This window comes from Acomys minous (genome assembly GCF_964271855.1).
Source record: "Acomys minous genome assembly, chromosome: 3".
NCBI classification, from domain to species: Eukaryota; Metazoa; Chordata; class Mammalia; order Rodentia; family Muridae; genus Acomys; species Acomys minous.
The window spans coordinates 144275684-144289477 of NC_140485.1; the positions used below are offsets into that span (position 1 = coordinate 144275684).

The window sequence follows — 13794 nt, forward strand, 5'->3', positions numbered from 1 at the left end:
ATGGCAGACCCTACGGGGGCATCCTCAGCCCCATGGCAGACCCTACGGGGGCATCCTCAGCCCCATGGCAGACCCTACGGGGGCATCCTCAGCCCCATGGCAGACCCTACGGGGGCATCCTCAGCCCCATGGCAGACCCTACGGGGGCATCCTCAGCCCCATGGCAGACCCTACGGGGGCATCCTCAGCCCCATGGCAGACCCTACGGGGGCATTCTCAGCCCCATGGCAGACCCTATGGGGGCATTCTCAGCCCCATGGCAGACCCTACGGGGGCATTCTCAGCCCCATGGCAGACCCTATGGGGGCATCCTCAGCCCCATGGCAGACCCTACGGGGGCATTCTCAGCCCCATGGCAGACCCTACGGGGGCATCCTCAGCCCCATGGCAGACCCTACGGGGGCATCCTCAGCCCCATGGCAGACCCTACGGGGGCATCCTCAGCCCCATGGCAGACCCTACGGGGGCATTCTCAGCCCCATGGCAGACCCTATGGGGGCATCCTCAGCCCCATGGCAGACCCTACGGGGGCATCCTCAGCCCCATGGCAGACCCTACGGGGGCATTCTCAGCCCCATGGCAGACCCTATGGGGGCATTCTCAGCCCCATGGCAGACTCTGGCGACTCTGGCTCCCTCCCCGCTGCTCACCTATCTCCCTCTAGATGAAGAGTTTGATTTCTTTTCAGTCAGTTTTCACAATATCACCTCTCTTAGTTAGGGTTTCTATTGATGAGCTAAAACTGTGACAAAAAGCAAGCTGAGGAGGAAAGAGCTTATTCGCCTTACACTTCCACATGCTTGGCCATCAGTGAAGGAAGTCAGAACAGGAACTCCAACAGGGCAGGAGGGAGCCTGGAGGTAAAAACCTGGAGGGAGGCAGGAGCCAATGCAGAGGCTCTGGAGGAGAGCTGTTTACTGCCTTGCTCAGCCTGCTTTCTTATATAACCCAGGATCACCGGCCCTACCCCCACCCCGTGTTGGCCGGCCCACATGGGCTGGGTCCTACCCCATCAATCCCTAATTAAGAAAATGTCCTACAGGCTTGCCTACACAGCAATCATATGGAAGTATTTCCTCAATTGATCGTCCCTCCACGTGATGACTCTTGCTTGTATCAAGTTGACATAAAAGCAGCCAGTGCACACTCAGTAGGCAAAGGGCTATACAGGTATAACATTCAGAATATGTAAATAGCTTGACCAGGGACATGTAGCCAACCTTGGCTAAGCCAGCCTGTGGGGGATGACAGGGCTCTTGTGCAGTTTCTCTGATCAAAAGCTTTCTCGTTTCTTCAAAGGCAAGATCAGCACACACACTTCCATGCAAGGCACAGTAAATACAAACTAATTTTCGCTATAGACGTATATGCCAGAGCATCTCAGGCTGTTCCAGGTAAAACCACACAGCTTAAACATCAAAGCCCTTGGTGAGTATGTTGAACATCTGTCCTCACTTCACAGGATAAGGCTGAAAGCTGATCACTCACAGCAAGCTAAGCAGGTGACATATGTGAACACATCTCTCCCTCCCCGAAAGAGCAGGGGCCTAGCTCACACCGCATAGCCAACAGACTCACACACTGCACTGCGATGCCTGCTAATGCTGGCCCATTCTTACTCCAGTTTCTTTGCATTTGCACTGAGAACAAACAGCAGCCGCAGAAATGACTGGAAAATGCACGCGTGTACAGCATCTATCCTGATGGTGAGCACAGGCTGACCCCATTAAACACACATCTGCATACCTGCCCCACACAAGCATGCACAAACCTGCACTTTCTCCAGATGAGGACATAATGTGTCCTGTGGTTTCTCAGAACCATAGGCTCTGAAGTCGCAACGTTGCAACGCATTGCTTGCGGCCTCCCCCTCCCCCTCCCCGTCCACAGCTGCTGCCTGCCCTGTGAGCAGACAAGCATCCAACACCTGTCCACAGGGTGCTCAGTTCCGATCCGATCCTCTAAGCTTTCTGAGCTAAAGCTTGTGGAAAATGTGTCTTTGTGGGGAGGTAAACATTAAAATGGCACTTCTCGTAATGTATGATGCGCCTGGAGTGAGAAGGCCATCATATGATGCAAAGGCCATTTAAACATGAAAACCCAAATCCAACCTGTAAGTGGAGGGGTCCTGCCACGGCCACCAGCAACACACAGTGCTTCTGAGGCAAGGTGGGGATGGCTGCCTGGTCTTGGTGCCACCCCGTGCTCCAAGGCCTCTCAGAACCTTGCCTGGAAGGAGGAGAAGGGTCAGAGGTGAGCCTCTCTACTCCTGTGTTATAGAAATGCAGCAAAGGGAAGAGGTGCCCGGGGCAGATGCTTGCTTGCTGGCAGCACAGGCTTCTTGGCAAAAATACCTCAGGGAGTTTTCAGGCTACTGTCCTGGCTACCTCGGAGGTGAGCTCTCTCATCAGAACAGTACACTCTGACAAACAGACCCCTGGGAGCAGAGCAGCACCCATCCTTGGGGTGGGGGCGGGCAACTGGCCTGGCCAACGATGATGTCCTCAGTTCTCTCAGATGCCTCACTAGCGCTGTCAGCTCTGGAAAAACACGGGCGGGAGTAGGAAGGGTCACCTAAGTGTCTCGCACGTGCTTCCCTTTCTCAGCAGAACACCCAATGGGTGTATCACCAGTTCCATGTCACAGTTGTGCTCTGAGCCCTGGCCCTAGAACTAGTGAGGTAACCCTGAGTCCTCTAAACCAGTGCTTGCAACCCCAGTGACCACTCTGCTCTAGAAACCCAGGGCGAGCAAGAAGTCAGCCTGCGCTTCCCACACCTCCCACATCCACAGGACAGTCCGACCTCTCTCTGGGAGAAACAAATCTAGGATGGATAATCATTATTAGGATTCTGCCCCAGGTCTTTCTCCCTTCCTGGTAGTTGCACACCCCAAGTCCAGTCACTCAGGAAGCAAGATGTCTGTTAAAACATGGACTCCATCACTGCACAGGGCCACAGTGTGTACCCAGAGTTCACTCTGGAGTTCAGTCGTTTAACACCTGCAGTGGACAGGCTCAGAGTCTGGAGGCATGACAGTTAGCTACGGGCTGAAAGGGGGCAGCCTGAAGATCACACACGTGTGAGAAGCAGAAGAGACGAGATAAGTGGGGACCATCTCTCACAGGGACTGTCCCTCTCACTGCTGGTCAGGTCATAGGCACACAAGGCTCAGTCCAGAGGACTCTGATGTGCCTAGGGCCATGTGGAGGCAGGGGGATGCCGGCAGAGAACTTATGCTTGTTCACAGATGATCAGATGGGGAAAAAATGTACAACTGAGCAGCTGAGCAGTGTTCTACTTTATGCTGGCTTTTCCAGCCCTGCTTAATCCTTTCCTTCCTTTTCTGTTTCTCCAATTAAAAGTGTATTAAGTGGCCAGGCAGTGGTGGCACACGCCTTTAATCCCAGCCTTAGGAGGCAGAGTCAGGCCAATCACTGTGAGTTTAAGGCCAGCCTGGTCTACGAAGTGAGTCTACGACAGCCAAGGCTACACAGGGAAACCCTGTCTCAAAAAAACAAAAGCCAAAACAAAACAAAAAAAGAAGTGCATTACGCGTCCTTCCATACTGCTGCATGACCAGCCCAGGTTATGCCCCAGCCCTTACCACTGAGGTTCTGAGCTTTTCAGAGTCTGGTTCACTGGTGTACACATGCCTGGCATTTTTCTCTATAACTACAGGTACAAGTCCACCAGCCCAACTTGATCAATACTAAGAGTAGTGGTAATGCTGGAATTTTGGCTTCTTTAAACAATCACAGAAATACTATAAGAATATGTTTTTGTTTTAGTCCCAGGTGTGGGGATATGGACTGCTTCACAGCAGATGACTATGATTTGCCTCGTGCTCCAGCAGAGGTGTAGTTTTGCCAGCCACAGGTAGTTTCTGCGATCGTGTGACATTTGGAATTCTGGGTACTCTTCATAGGGTACATAAATGCTACAGTCCTGAAAGGGGGTCGGGTGGCTGTTGGTTGTTTAGGGAGATTGTTTTTTGGTTGTTATTGGCCTGGGTTTGTTAAGTAGTTGTGTACAAACAAGAAACAAGAAGAAATTAGATAGGCCTACTCGAAGACCAAACTTCCCTCAGAGAACTCGACACCCCTAGTCAGCAGGAAGTAGTCTAACAATAAATTCACCCCTTTTCTGGCCCCTGACTTTCTTCAGAGATCTCTTTCTTTTCTTCTCTTTGTCTTTTTTTCCCCCCTCTCACATCTAATGTTGGGGGTTGAAAGGAAAGAAGAAAAGGGTGGGAGAAAGAAGAAGGCACAAAGTAGTGAAAGTCTGGTCACAACTAAGGGCTTCACCCTCTAGACAGGTCACCACAGGAAGTCGTCACCACAGGAAGTAGTCCCTGTGTCGCATCACTGCATCACTAACTGTCAGACCTACCACCGCAGCCAACCTTGTCTCAGTCTTGCCTCCTGCCAGTTTCTCCTCTACCTCTGTGTTGCTCCCCCTGCCAGTTTCTCCTCTACCTCTGTGTTGCTCCCTCATGTCTCCCTTTGCCTAACTCCACCATCCCATGCATAAGCCTTCCCATTAGCTGGGTGCTGAGGAAATCCCAGCCTGCAGTGCTGGGCTGTCCCTTCTCTGTGCCACAGCAGGACTCGCTTTGCTGTGTGCAGTCTGCTCTCTGCTCCTTCCTCTCCTTGGCTCAGTAGGGGAAGCAGAGCCAGTTGTGTTATAATCAGTCCCTGTGTCTCAACCTCCTCTAAATTCTTTAGTGGTTCTTACTGCTCCTGTCTGACTAAGAACCAGCAGCCGGTGCTGCTGAGGGCTGAGTAATGTGCGCCCTAGGGACTTCGGTGGCAGGAAGACCTGTGTCCTCTACGTTGAACCTACAGGCATACCAGGAAAACTTGCAGCCAATGGACAACTTTCCTCTCAGTTTTGAGAGGCGAAATGTCTGTTCTCCCTGGGTGAAATGTCCAACACCCTCCAGAAAGACCCCACTAACTCTTTTAAAAAAGGGCGAGAGATTTACTTATAGAAAGCTTTTTATAATTTATTTGCTGTTGATAATCTCTGGTATAAAAAGGAAGCTCTAGCTAAACGTGGGGTTTCAGTGGTGAAAATTTGACCCAATGAACAAATAAATAATTATTTACAATCTTTGGCAAAAACAACAAGAAGCTCTTGGTTTTTTTTTTAACTACATAAATAATTTACAGAAATAATATGGTACATTGAACGTATTCACACCGTCCCCACACCCTGTACCATTCAACCAAATGCCCCAAGTGAAAGACCAAATGCTCTTCCAAGTCCTCATGCTCACACGCCTCCCAGCCCTGTGCTGGCCTCGGGAATACAGCTTCACAAAAAGTAAAAAGTGCAGGATAAGGAAACACAGGGAAACTCGCCCCTAACCAACACAAATAACTAACTACATCAAGATGAATTGTGGAAACCCAGATCTAAGCCATAGGCTCTTTCTACCTGACTTAGAAATGCAAGGGGCCATTACCAGGAAGGGAATTATGACCCACTCCTGCTGGAGGGACAAGATGTACTTCCACTGAACTCATGTGGAGTGAGAGAGGCAGCACTTCCTGCTGGGAGATCATGCAGCATAAAGCAAAAAATAAAATAAAATAATCTAAACCAAGCATATGTCTGTTAGGAAGTGGCTGACTAATGGGTGTGTCTGGAAAAAAAAAAAAACAAATGATGTTTCCTGCAGCAAACCTATGTACAGCAAATAGATAACAGTAAAAAAAATTGAATGAAAATCATTGGTAACTATGCATATTAAGGTTCCATTTCATCATGACATAGAGCCTTGTATGCCAACCAGCAGATACTAGGTAAGTGCATCTTTATATCCTTGTCAGATGGCTATTTCTTTGTTACTCTGTATGTTTAAAATAAGTTATTGGTGAGTGGAGATTCATTCCAAATTCATTTAATAAATATTAACAAAACAGCTGTTCCGGGAACCTTCATAAATGTGTTACCAAATTCTGCAAAAGCAATTTTGCATCATTCCAAAGCCTAGAGTAGGGGTAGGGTACCAAAGTGCATTGCCAACTTATCTGCGGGTCTGTTTCCTAGTATCGGGGACAGGAGAGGATGGCCAAAGGGAAATCCCAGCAGTCAGTGTACAGAGCCTGATGGCTTCCACAAGGCCCAGCCCAGGCAGCCAGCTTAACACCAAGTTCCCTCTGCTGAGAAGCCACGGCTGGAATCCTGAAAGATTCCCCTCTGCAAAGTCTTTGTCAAATCAGCTATAACTGTGGGCCAAGAGGGGTAAGAAGCAGTTTTCAGCTAATTTTGCAATCATTTTCTATGTTCTTACTAGTCAGTGTTTCATATCGATGGACAAAGGGGCCGCAGTCTTGGGTGACTGTCTTCTGGCCTCTTCCTTACTGCAGCCAAGGCCTCCTGATCTTTCCTGATAACCAACCTCTCAGGATTTGCGTGCTGTTGTAGAACAGCACGGGTCCAGGAACAGCGACAACGTTACGCACTGAAAGTAGGTGGGCAATGTTTTTCATGCTTAATTTATGAGAATGACTTGTACACCATATTCCCCTCAACTCCATATACACATAAATACTGTAAGTAATTACATTTTACATGTAAACGTCATTCTTGCTAAACAAACGGGAAGAGGCGATGCGAAGGCATGCTCGGTTTCCACTCCACAGTGGGCCTCGTACTCCATCACACTGTTTTCCAGTCGCAGGCTGGGCGCTCATCTTGGGGACCCCCTTAAGGTCTATCCCTGGAAGGCACTTAGACTGGGCGCTGATGAAAGAGCTGCAGATCCACTCAGTTAAGGTCAAGAAACAGGAAACGCCGCGAGACAGAAAAGCTGCAAGTACCAAGATGGACCGATGTGTCTAGGAGACAGCATCTGTAGCACGTTGCTGGAACTGTAGCCCTGCTCTCTAGACATCTGCAAGAGAAGGGGGCGACGGTACCAAGGTGAAGCAACCAGAGGGCATTTTACTGTGCTGCTTTGCTCATCTCATGCTGGAAGCCCAGGCTCCCCTAGAACTCACTACGTAGGCCACACTGGCCTCAAATGAAGCCATCCTCCTGCCTCAGGCTCCCGAGTACTAATATTACACACATCTGTTTTACCTATAACCTCAAATATCATGACTTTAATTTGAAGATGGCATACACAGAAGAGCAGAAATGGCTGATGGATGACAGGGAGATGTTTGGATGAATGAGTGGATGAAAGGTGAGCGAAAGAGCGGAAAGATAGAAGGACGGAAGAGTGGGTGGATGAATAAATAGGTTATTGGAAGGATGCTTGCATAGATGGATGGATTGATGAGCGGATACTTGGGGGAAGCCCTTCAGGGGAGGAAGGGGAGAAAACAATGTTTTGGCTTTTGCTCTTCTCTGATTGTGTATTGTTTTCCAGATATGAGCATTGAGAAGTATCTCTGAGCCTTACCAACCTCTGTACACGGCATATCCTTACACTAGACTGGACTCAAGCTTGCTTTCAGGCTTGTAATTTGGTTCAGATACATAAGTATCTAGCCTCCTTTCTTCCCTCCTCCCTTCCTTCCCTCTTCCTCCCCTTTCCCCTTCATCCTTTCCTTTCTTCTTTCCATTTTTAGTAGACCGTAATATAAAATGCCCCTAGAAATTCAGAAATCATGGAAACAAGAAGCTATAGGACTCAGTACAGAGCAGATACAGCCTGTGGTGGACCAGAAAGTATTTGTACTACCAAAGGCAGGCCAATTCAATATAAAACAAAAAGGGACCACCAAGAAAGAAGGAAGAGGAAGGAAGGGAGGAAGGAAGGAAAAAGGGAGGGGAGGGAGGGATGGAGGGAGGAAGAAAAAAAATGAGCAAACTCAAGTTGCCTAAACTCCGTCTTTGCTGGGAAGGACAGAAGCCCTGACTCACAGCAGCGGCTCGTTTCCTCAGAGTGAAGCCTCTGTGGACAGAGCAATGGACGCCGGCCCCTCGTGGGCCGGTGAGACCGTGCACTCACCTCTGCACTCATACTTGAGGTCTGAGAAGTAGACCATTTCTTGGGAGAAGACAAACAGGCCCAGCCGTCCACCAGCGTAGGTTTGGTCGTAGATTGGCCCTGAGTCAGCCATGACCTGCTTCCCTTCGTGCACCAAGACTCTAACATGGGAAAGGGAGTAAAGGATGAAAGAGGAGTTGAACTCAGCAGCGCGTCCACCGAGGCCAGAGGTTAGTTCTGGACGCCAGCTGTTGGCCATGAGGCATCCGCTCTCCCTGTTTGGTGCTGAGGGTGAAAGTGTAAGCTTGTACGTGCTGACCAAGTGTTCTCTGCTCTACCACTGAGTAACACCCAGACCCACGCAGAGGGATGTGTAACCCCACCCTCTGGCTCAGGGTTTTAGCAACTGGGCAGGACTTGCTTTCCCTTTAGGAACTCTGAGTCCTGTCACACAGCAGAATCTGAGGGGCTCACCCCTTGTCACAGGCAAAGCTGGTCTCCCCTTGGTGTGTACATGTGGCTACAACCACCCAGAGTTGCAGTAGGTTGCCTTCAAGAGCCAAGGCAGTGTGAAGAGTGAAGGGTATTTCCTGATTGTGTGTGGGGAGTAGGTGCCTGTTTCTCTGCCTTGGAGCTAGGTCCTCCCCTGAGCGTGGCTCCCACACTGAGCTACCTGAGAGCGGGGACAGACTCTTGTCTTCCTAGCCCAGAGTGGGAAGTGGTGCCACAGAGTTCCCTGATGGAGCACACAACAAATAGGACACCTCTGCAGGGACATCACACCCGACACACCACTCTACACTTGGCCCACCCAAGCCCTCAAGGATCTGCAAACACCAGACAGCCAGCAGGAGTGTGACTCAGGGAGGGGGTTATCTTGTACAAAATCCTGGATTGCACCCAGATAGACATGGAGTGGGTTGTACACCACCCAACAAGCATCCTAAGATGCAGTTCACCTTTCAAGATTTTAAAGTAAGCAGTGTATCGTAAGGATACAAATAGATGAGAAAAGTCATTTAAAACTAAGGAATCAAAGGGAAAATGGAAGAGCTCACTATGGCATAGTTATCTGTTGATCGTCTCCGATGGGATTGCTGACAGAGAAGGCAGATTGTCCATCCAATGGGAAGAGAGCCCTGAGAGGCTCATCACTAGGCAGAAACATACACCTGCCCTTACCTCATGTAGCCGGTCTTAGGCCTGTGAATCAGGTGCCACCTGTAGGCGGTGTAGTCTTTCCAGCCAATGTTTTTGGGGTCGTGCCACAGAGTGCGCACCTGCAGAAGAGCAGCATTGTGGAAGAGTGGGAAATGTGCGTCTCTACCGTTCACCCCCCTCCCGTCGCCCCCAAGCTGTGCACTTGCCATACTAACTCCCTGGTCCGTTTGGTTTGTATGCTATATTGTCAAACACTGTATGTCATCTACCGTGCACACCTCTGGGATACTGCAGTGGTGCACTAAATCCACTGCAGACTTCTGTGTTACGGCAAGCTCTAAGAGCAGAGCGCTTGACCCAGACAGTCAGGGGTCTGAACTCATATCTTCTGCTTCATGACAGGGCTGACTCTGTTAAATTCTGTCTCTTTCTTCACGAGACTGCACATGGGTTCAATCTTTCCAACTGTGTTGTCAGAGGCACTTGGCATTCTGGGTTTAATAAAGTAGATATTCCCACCAACTATTAAAACGATTGCTACTTGATTAAAAATTAATGAGAACAGAAAGCGCTCTCTCTCTCTCTCTCTCTCTCTCTCTCTCTCTCTCTCTCTCTCTCTCTGTCTCTCTCTCTGTCTGTCTCTCTGGAATTGGATAGGAGTTTAGGGTTTGTCCGGAAGAGGTCATCAACCGGCCGGTCCCTCACCTGGCCTTCTGTGTTTCCCGTGTGCCACAGGGCATTCCTCAGGTGCTCGCCGGTACCCGTCGTGGAGTTCACCACTTTGAGTGACACACCAGAGTAGCCGTAAGCCCGGCTGGGCTTGTCCTCCCAGTAGGTCTGGGTGACCTGCTTCCACATCACCACATAGAAGCGGCTGCTTGACTGATAGCCAAAGACGAAGCCGGCATAGTCATCGTCCCGGTCAGTGTTGACGTAGAAAGTGCCACTGAAGTCCACAGACCCAAACTCATCAAAACCTGGGTGCAGAGGACACATGGGTGGTCTGGGAGCCCAGGGAAAAGCACCTCGGGGACCCGCCTCAGGGCCCCATGTCACAGGAACATGGCTCTGAGGAGCTCAGATTAGCTAAAATACCCAGTTCACTGAGAGACTAGCAAAAGTCGCAGGACTCATGGCCCAACTGGTAGTTTTGTGGCAGAGGCTCCACTCTGTCATGTGCCACCTCAGAGCGCACGTAGTATGAACTGCCTCACTGGGCACCAAATTCTGTAGACCAGAAAGGCAAACCCATGCCTTCCCAGAGCTCCTAACCAGATTACGAAGGGAGACCATTCCACGCACCAAGGAAGGGTAAGGCTACCAGAGAACATGTCCTGAGTCCTGTCCGCCTAGCCTCATTTGGGCACTCTGCGGTACCCTCTCACTCAGGGTCCCAAGCTCACCTACGGCGATGCCAGGATCCGAGTTCGCTGTCTGCACCAGCTCTTTGCCTTGGTGGCGAATTACCCAGTTGGGATCAATTTGTGTGGTTCCCTTGGGATCCAGAGGGACCATCTGGAAGTTCCTGAAGTCTGTCTCGGTGATGGCATTGTTCTCGGGGCACACGTCATCAATATCTGGGACGTTGTCATTGTCAAAGTCATCTTTACAAATATCACCTCGGCCATCGCCTGTGGATAAGGAAGAAAACAAACACAGGGGGACAAGGTAGGGAATTTGTATTTGTCTCCGTGTGTGTGAGCAGAAACCTCTGGGTCACTCATGGCTGGGGCTGCACATATTGCAGCTAATTGTAGATTGCGGGTCAACTGCCTCCAAGACATTGAACTTGTAAAGCTGTAAGGAATCCTCCCAGCAAGCACCAGGAACAGCGCAGCGCAGTGAAGCCTTCACCAGACCCCTGCTCCCCACACTCAGAAACGTTGGCTGCTGCCCATGTCTCATTGTCCTGCTTAGTAACTGGAGCCATTTTAATCCATTTGGCATTTAAAGTAGAACCTCTGCAGCACACGTGACTTTCCCTAGGGAGATGGGGCCCCATGAGGCTGGCCAGCGAAGGGGGACAGGTCATGCCTGTGACGTCTTTGGCCACAGTGAGACGCCTGAAGGCAGCGGCAATGGGATAGACCAAGCCCTCTGCTCTTATTTCTAAAGGAAAAAAAGGAACCATATTTGGCGTTTAGGTTGGTATCTTGATTCCCTCATTTTTCAGGCTAGTTTCCAGTTCTGTATCTAATGTCATAGGCGCCCCTACTGTGTGAAACACGTGTTAGGTGTACAGGTATTGACAGTGTCTCTTTCATAGCACTTCAAACTGGCTAGATGGAGCCAAGGATGGCTTGGTTTCCTCCATCTTCTGGCTCCGGAGTTATAGGTATGCACAACTAAGCCTTGTCTGTGTAGTACATGAGAGACAAGTACTCTGCCAATGGAACTACTCCCTGGCTGCAGTAACAGCATCCTACTGCTAGCTTCCCCTTCCAGCCTCCTTCCTAGGTGAGCCAGACCCTCCCTCCCACTGACTTCATCAAGTCAGGCACTTTCTGTGGAAAGCTCTCTTCCCTGTGCTGAGATGATCCTGGAGCTGCCCTTGGGCCCTGGCCAGTCTTTTCACGTGCTTCTGAGTCACACTGGCTCAACACCCCAGGACTCCTGGTCTCCATTTGTTCAGGATAAGCTGTCTTCCAAAGAGAGCTTGGATCATCCTGGCCACCACAGGGAGGGAGTTAGTGGACCAGCCCATTAACAAGCACAGCTGTGTGCTTTGTTATTCAGGCCGACTGCACCAGCAGTCCTTCCTGGAGTGTGCCTTCCTCCAGAGTCTGCACAGCTACAGACCCCTGACTAACACAAGACCTTTCCTCTCACACTTTCCTTATTTTAGGTACCAGACATAAAACAATAACAGCACCCTCCCCGCCATCCCCCCCCCCCATCCTGTCACTGGTGGCATTCGGTGAACTTTATTTCTATCTAAGTGATTGCCAAGGGTTTGCAGAAGGCTTCCTCACCCTGGCGTGCACAAGCAGGCTTCACCTCTCTCATTGCTAGAATGTCAAACACACTGGAAGAAGCTGAAACTGCCAAGCAGGCTAGGCAGAGGCGACCAGCCATCCCTGGGCCCAGCAGCCTAGGAGAGCAATCCTGCTGACTTGAATTCTAAAGTAGCTTTACAAGCAGAGGAATTCTGCCTCTGTGGGGCTGCTCACGGGGGTTTGCACCACAGACATGGGCAGAGGAAGGCACCCACCGTCCGAGTCTTCCTGGTCTGGGTTGAACACAAGCCTGCAGTTGTCCCTGTCATCCGGGACACCGTCGTTGTCGTCGTCGGAGTCGCAGGCGTCGCCCTTGCCGTCGTTGTCGTGATCGGCCTGGTTGGAGTTGGAGATGTACGGGCAGTTGTCTTGATTGTTCTGGTGGCCGTCGTCATCTATGTCTTCGTTGTTGTCACACTGGTCGCCAACAAGATCATTGTCCTGATCCATCTGGGGGACACAGCAGGGAGGGGACACCATAAACACTCCCTGAGGAAGCACACAGAGGAGACCCTACCCCTTGTGTTACCGGCCAGCACTGGGGCCAAGCTGTGAAATGGCGTATGCTGTGCCACTTACAGCCTACACAGAAAAGAGCCTGAAGTCTGGACACCTGGGTCCAGGTGTCTCCTAGACTGTGCTCCAACCCATGGGGGACTTCCTGGGGTTAATTACCCACTCAGGGTTAACTACCCACTCGCAGCCACACGTACCACTTCCCCCACCATTTGCCGCCGTATACTCAGCAGGTCGTATTTCTAGCTCACTTTCTTCTCGTCCCTTCCAAAGGCAAGCCTGGAAGTGTAGCTAGCTCTGGGTTTGCCCCAGGGTAACCATGGAGACCACTTTCCTCCCAGACGGTGAGGGGAAGCTACGTCCTCCCTTGGCCTGTGGCCACCTTGATATGATGTGCTTAGATTTGGGCTAAGAGGTTCCAGCTGAGACGATAGAAAACTATGTTGTCATGCTTGGCAGAGCAGAGGCGAGCCGCACGGGAGCATCTCTCTGATGCTGTGTGAGGGTGAGGAACGCCCTGAGATGAGATGGGAGTGACCTGAGATGTTGGTCGCTCTCAAAGGCTCATCTCTAGTCAGCAGCTGAGGGCCACAGACCCCTGTTTGGAGGCATCCTATCACCTGATCGGGGTTGTGCATCAGAGGACAGTTGTCACAATGGTCACCGACTCCATCACCATCTGTATCTCTCTGGTCAGTGTTGTAGACATAGGGACAATTGTCTCGCTCATTGAAAACATCTGTTGGTGAAGGGAACAAAGTAGTGACACACTGAATTTATAGAAGGTAGATCATTTCCCCATCATACAGAATAAGATACAGACAAGCATTCACTAAGAATATGGCAAAGCTGAAAACATTATTAGATTCCTGGAAGAGCCTATGATATATTTTGCATTAAAATTTAAATTCCCAGTGAGACCCTGTCTCAAAAAAATTCTCGATATTTTAGGTTAACTAAAATATAACGAGTGTTTGGGATTCTCTGGGCAATGCTCCCTGTTAGAAGAAGGATGAGTGTCTCTGAGCTGCTCTGGGCGTTCCCACTGACAGCTCAGAACGCACATGTGTTCAGTCCACAGGAACATGGTAGCCTCTGGATGACGTGGATGCATCATCTACATATAGTACGAGATAGATTGGCAAGGATTGTAGAAATATGAAAATAGGTAACAA

The 13794-nt window shown here is 50.2% G+C and overlaps 1 protein-coding gene across 1 annotated transcript in view; it reads right to left on the reverse strand.

Moving 5' to 3' along the window:
• Nucleotides 1-4980: 4980 nt before the first annotated feature.
• The window catches only part of THBS2 (thrombospondin 2), a 29048-nt gene continuing 20234 nt past the window's right edge, over nt 4981-13794 (reverse strand). The window contains exons 16-22 of the mRNA XM_084777463.1: nt 13240-13358; nt 12319-12553; nt 10511-10738; nt 9813-10084; nt 9129-9226; nt 7968-8107; nt 4981-6902 (exon numbers count right to left, since the gene is read on the reverse strand). Coding sequence (XP_084633589.1) covers nt 6895-6902; nt 7968-8107; nt 9129-9226; nt 9813-10084; nt 10511-10738; nt 12319-12553; nt 13240-13358 — 1100 coding nt within the window. The 3' untranslated portion in view covers nt 4981-6894. The remainder of the gene's footprint in view (nt 6903-7967; nt 8108-9128; nt 9227-9812; nt 10085-10510; nt 10739-12318; nt 12554-13239; nt 13359-13794) is intronic.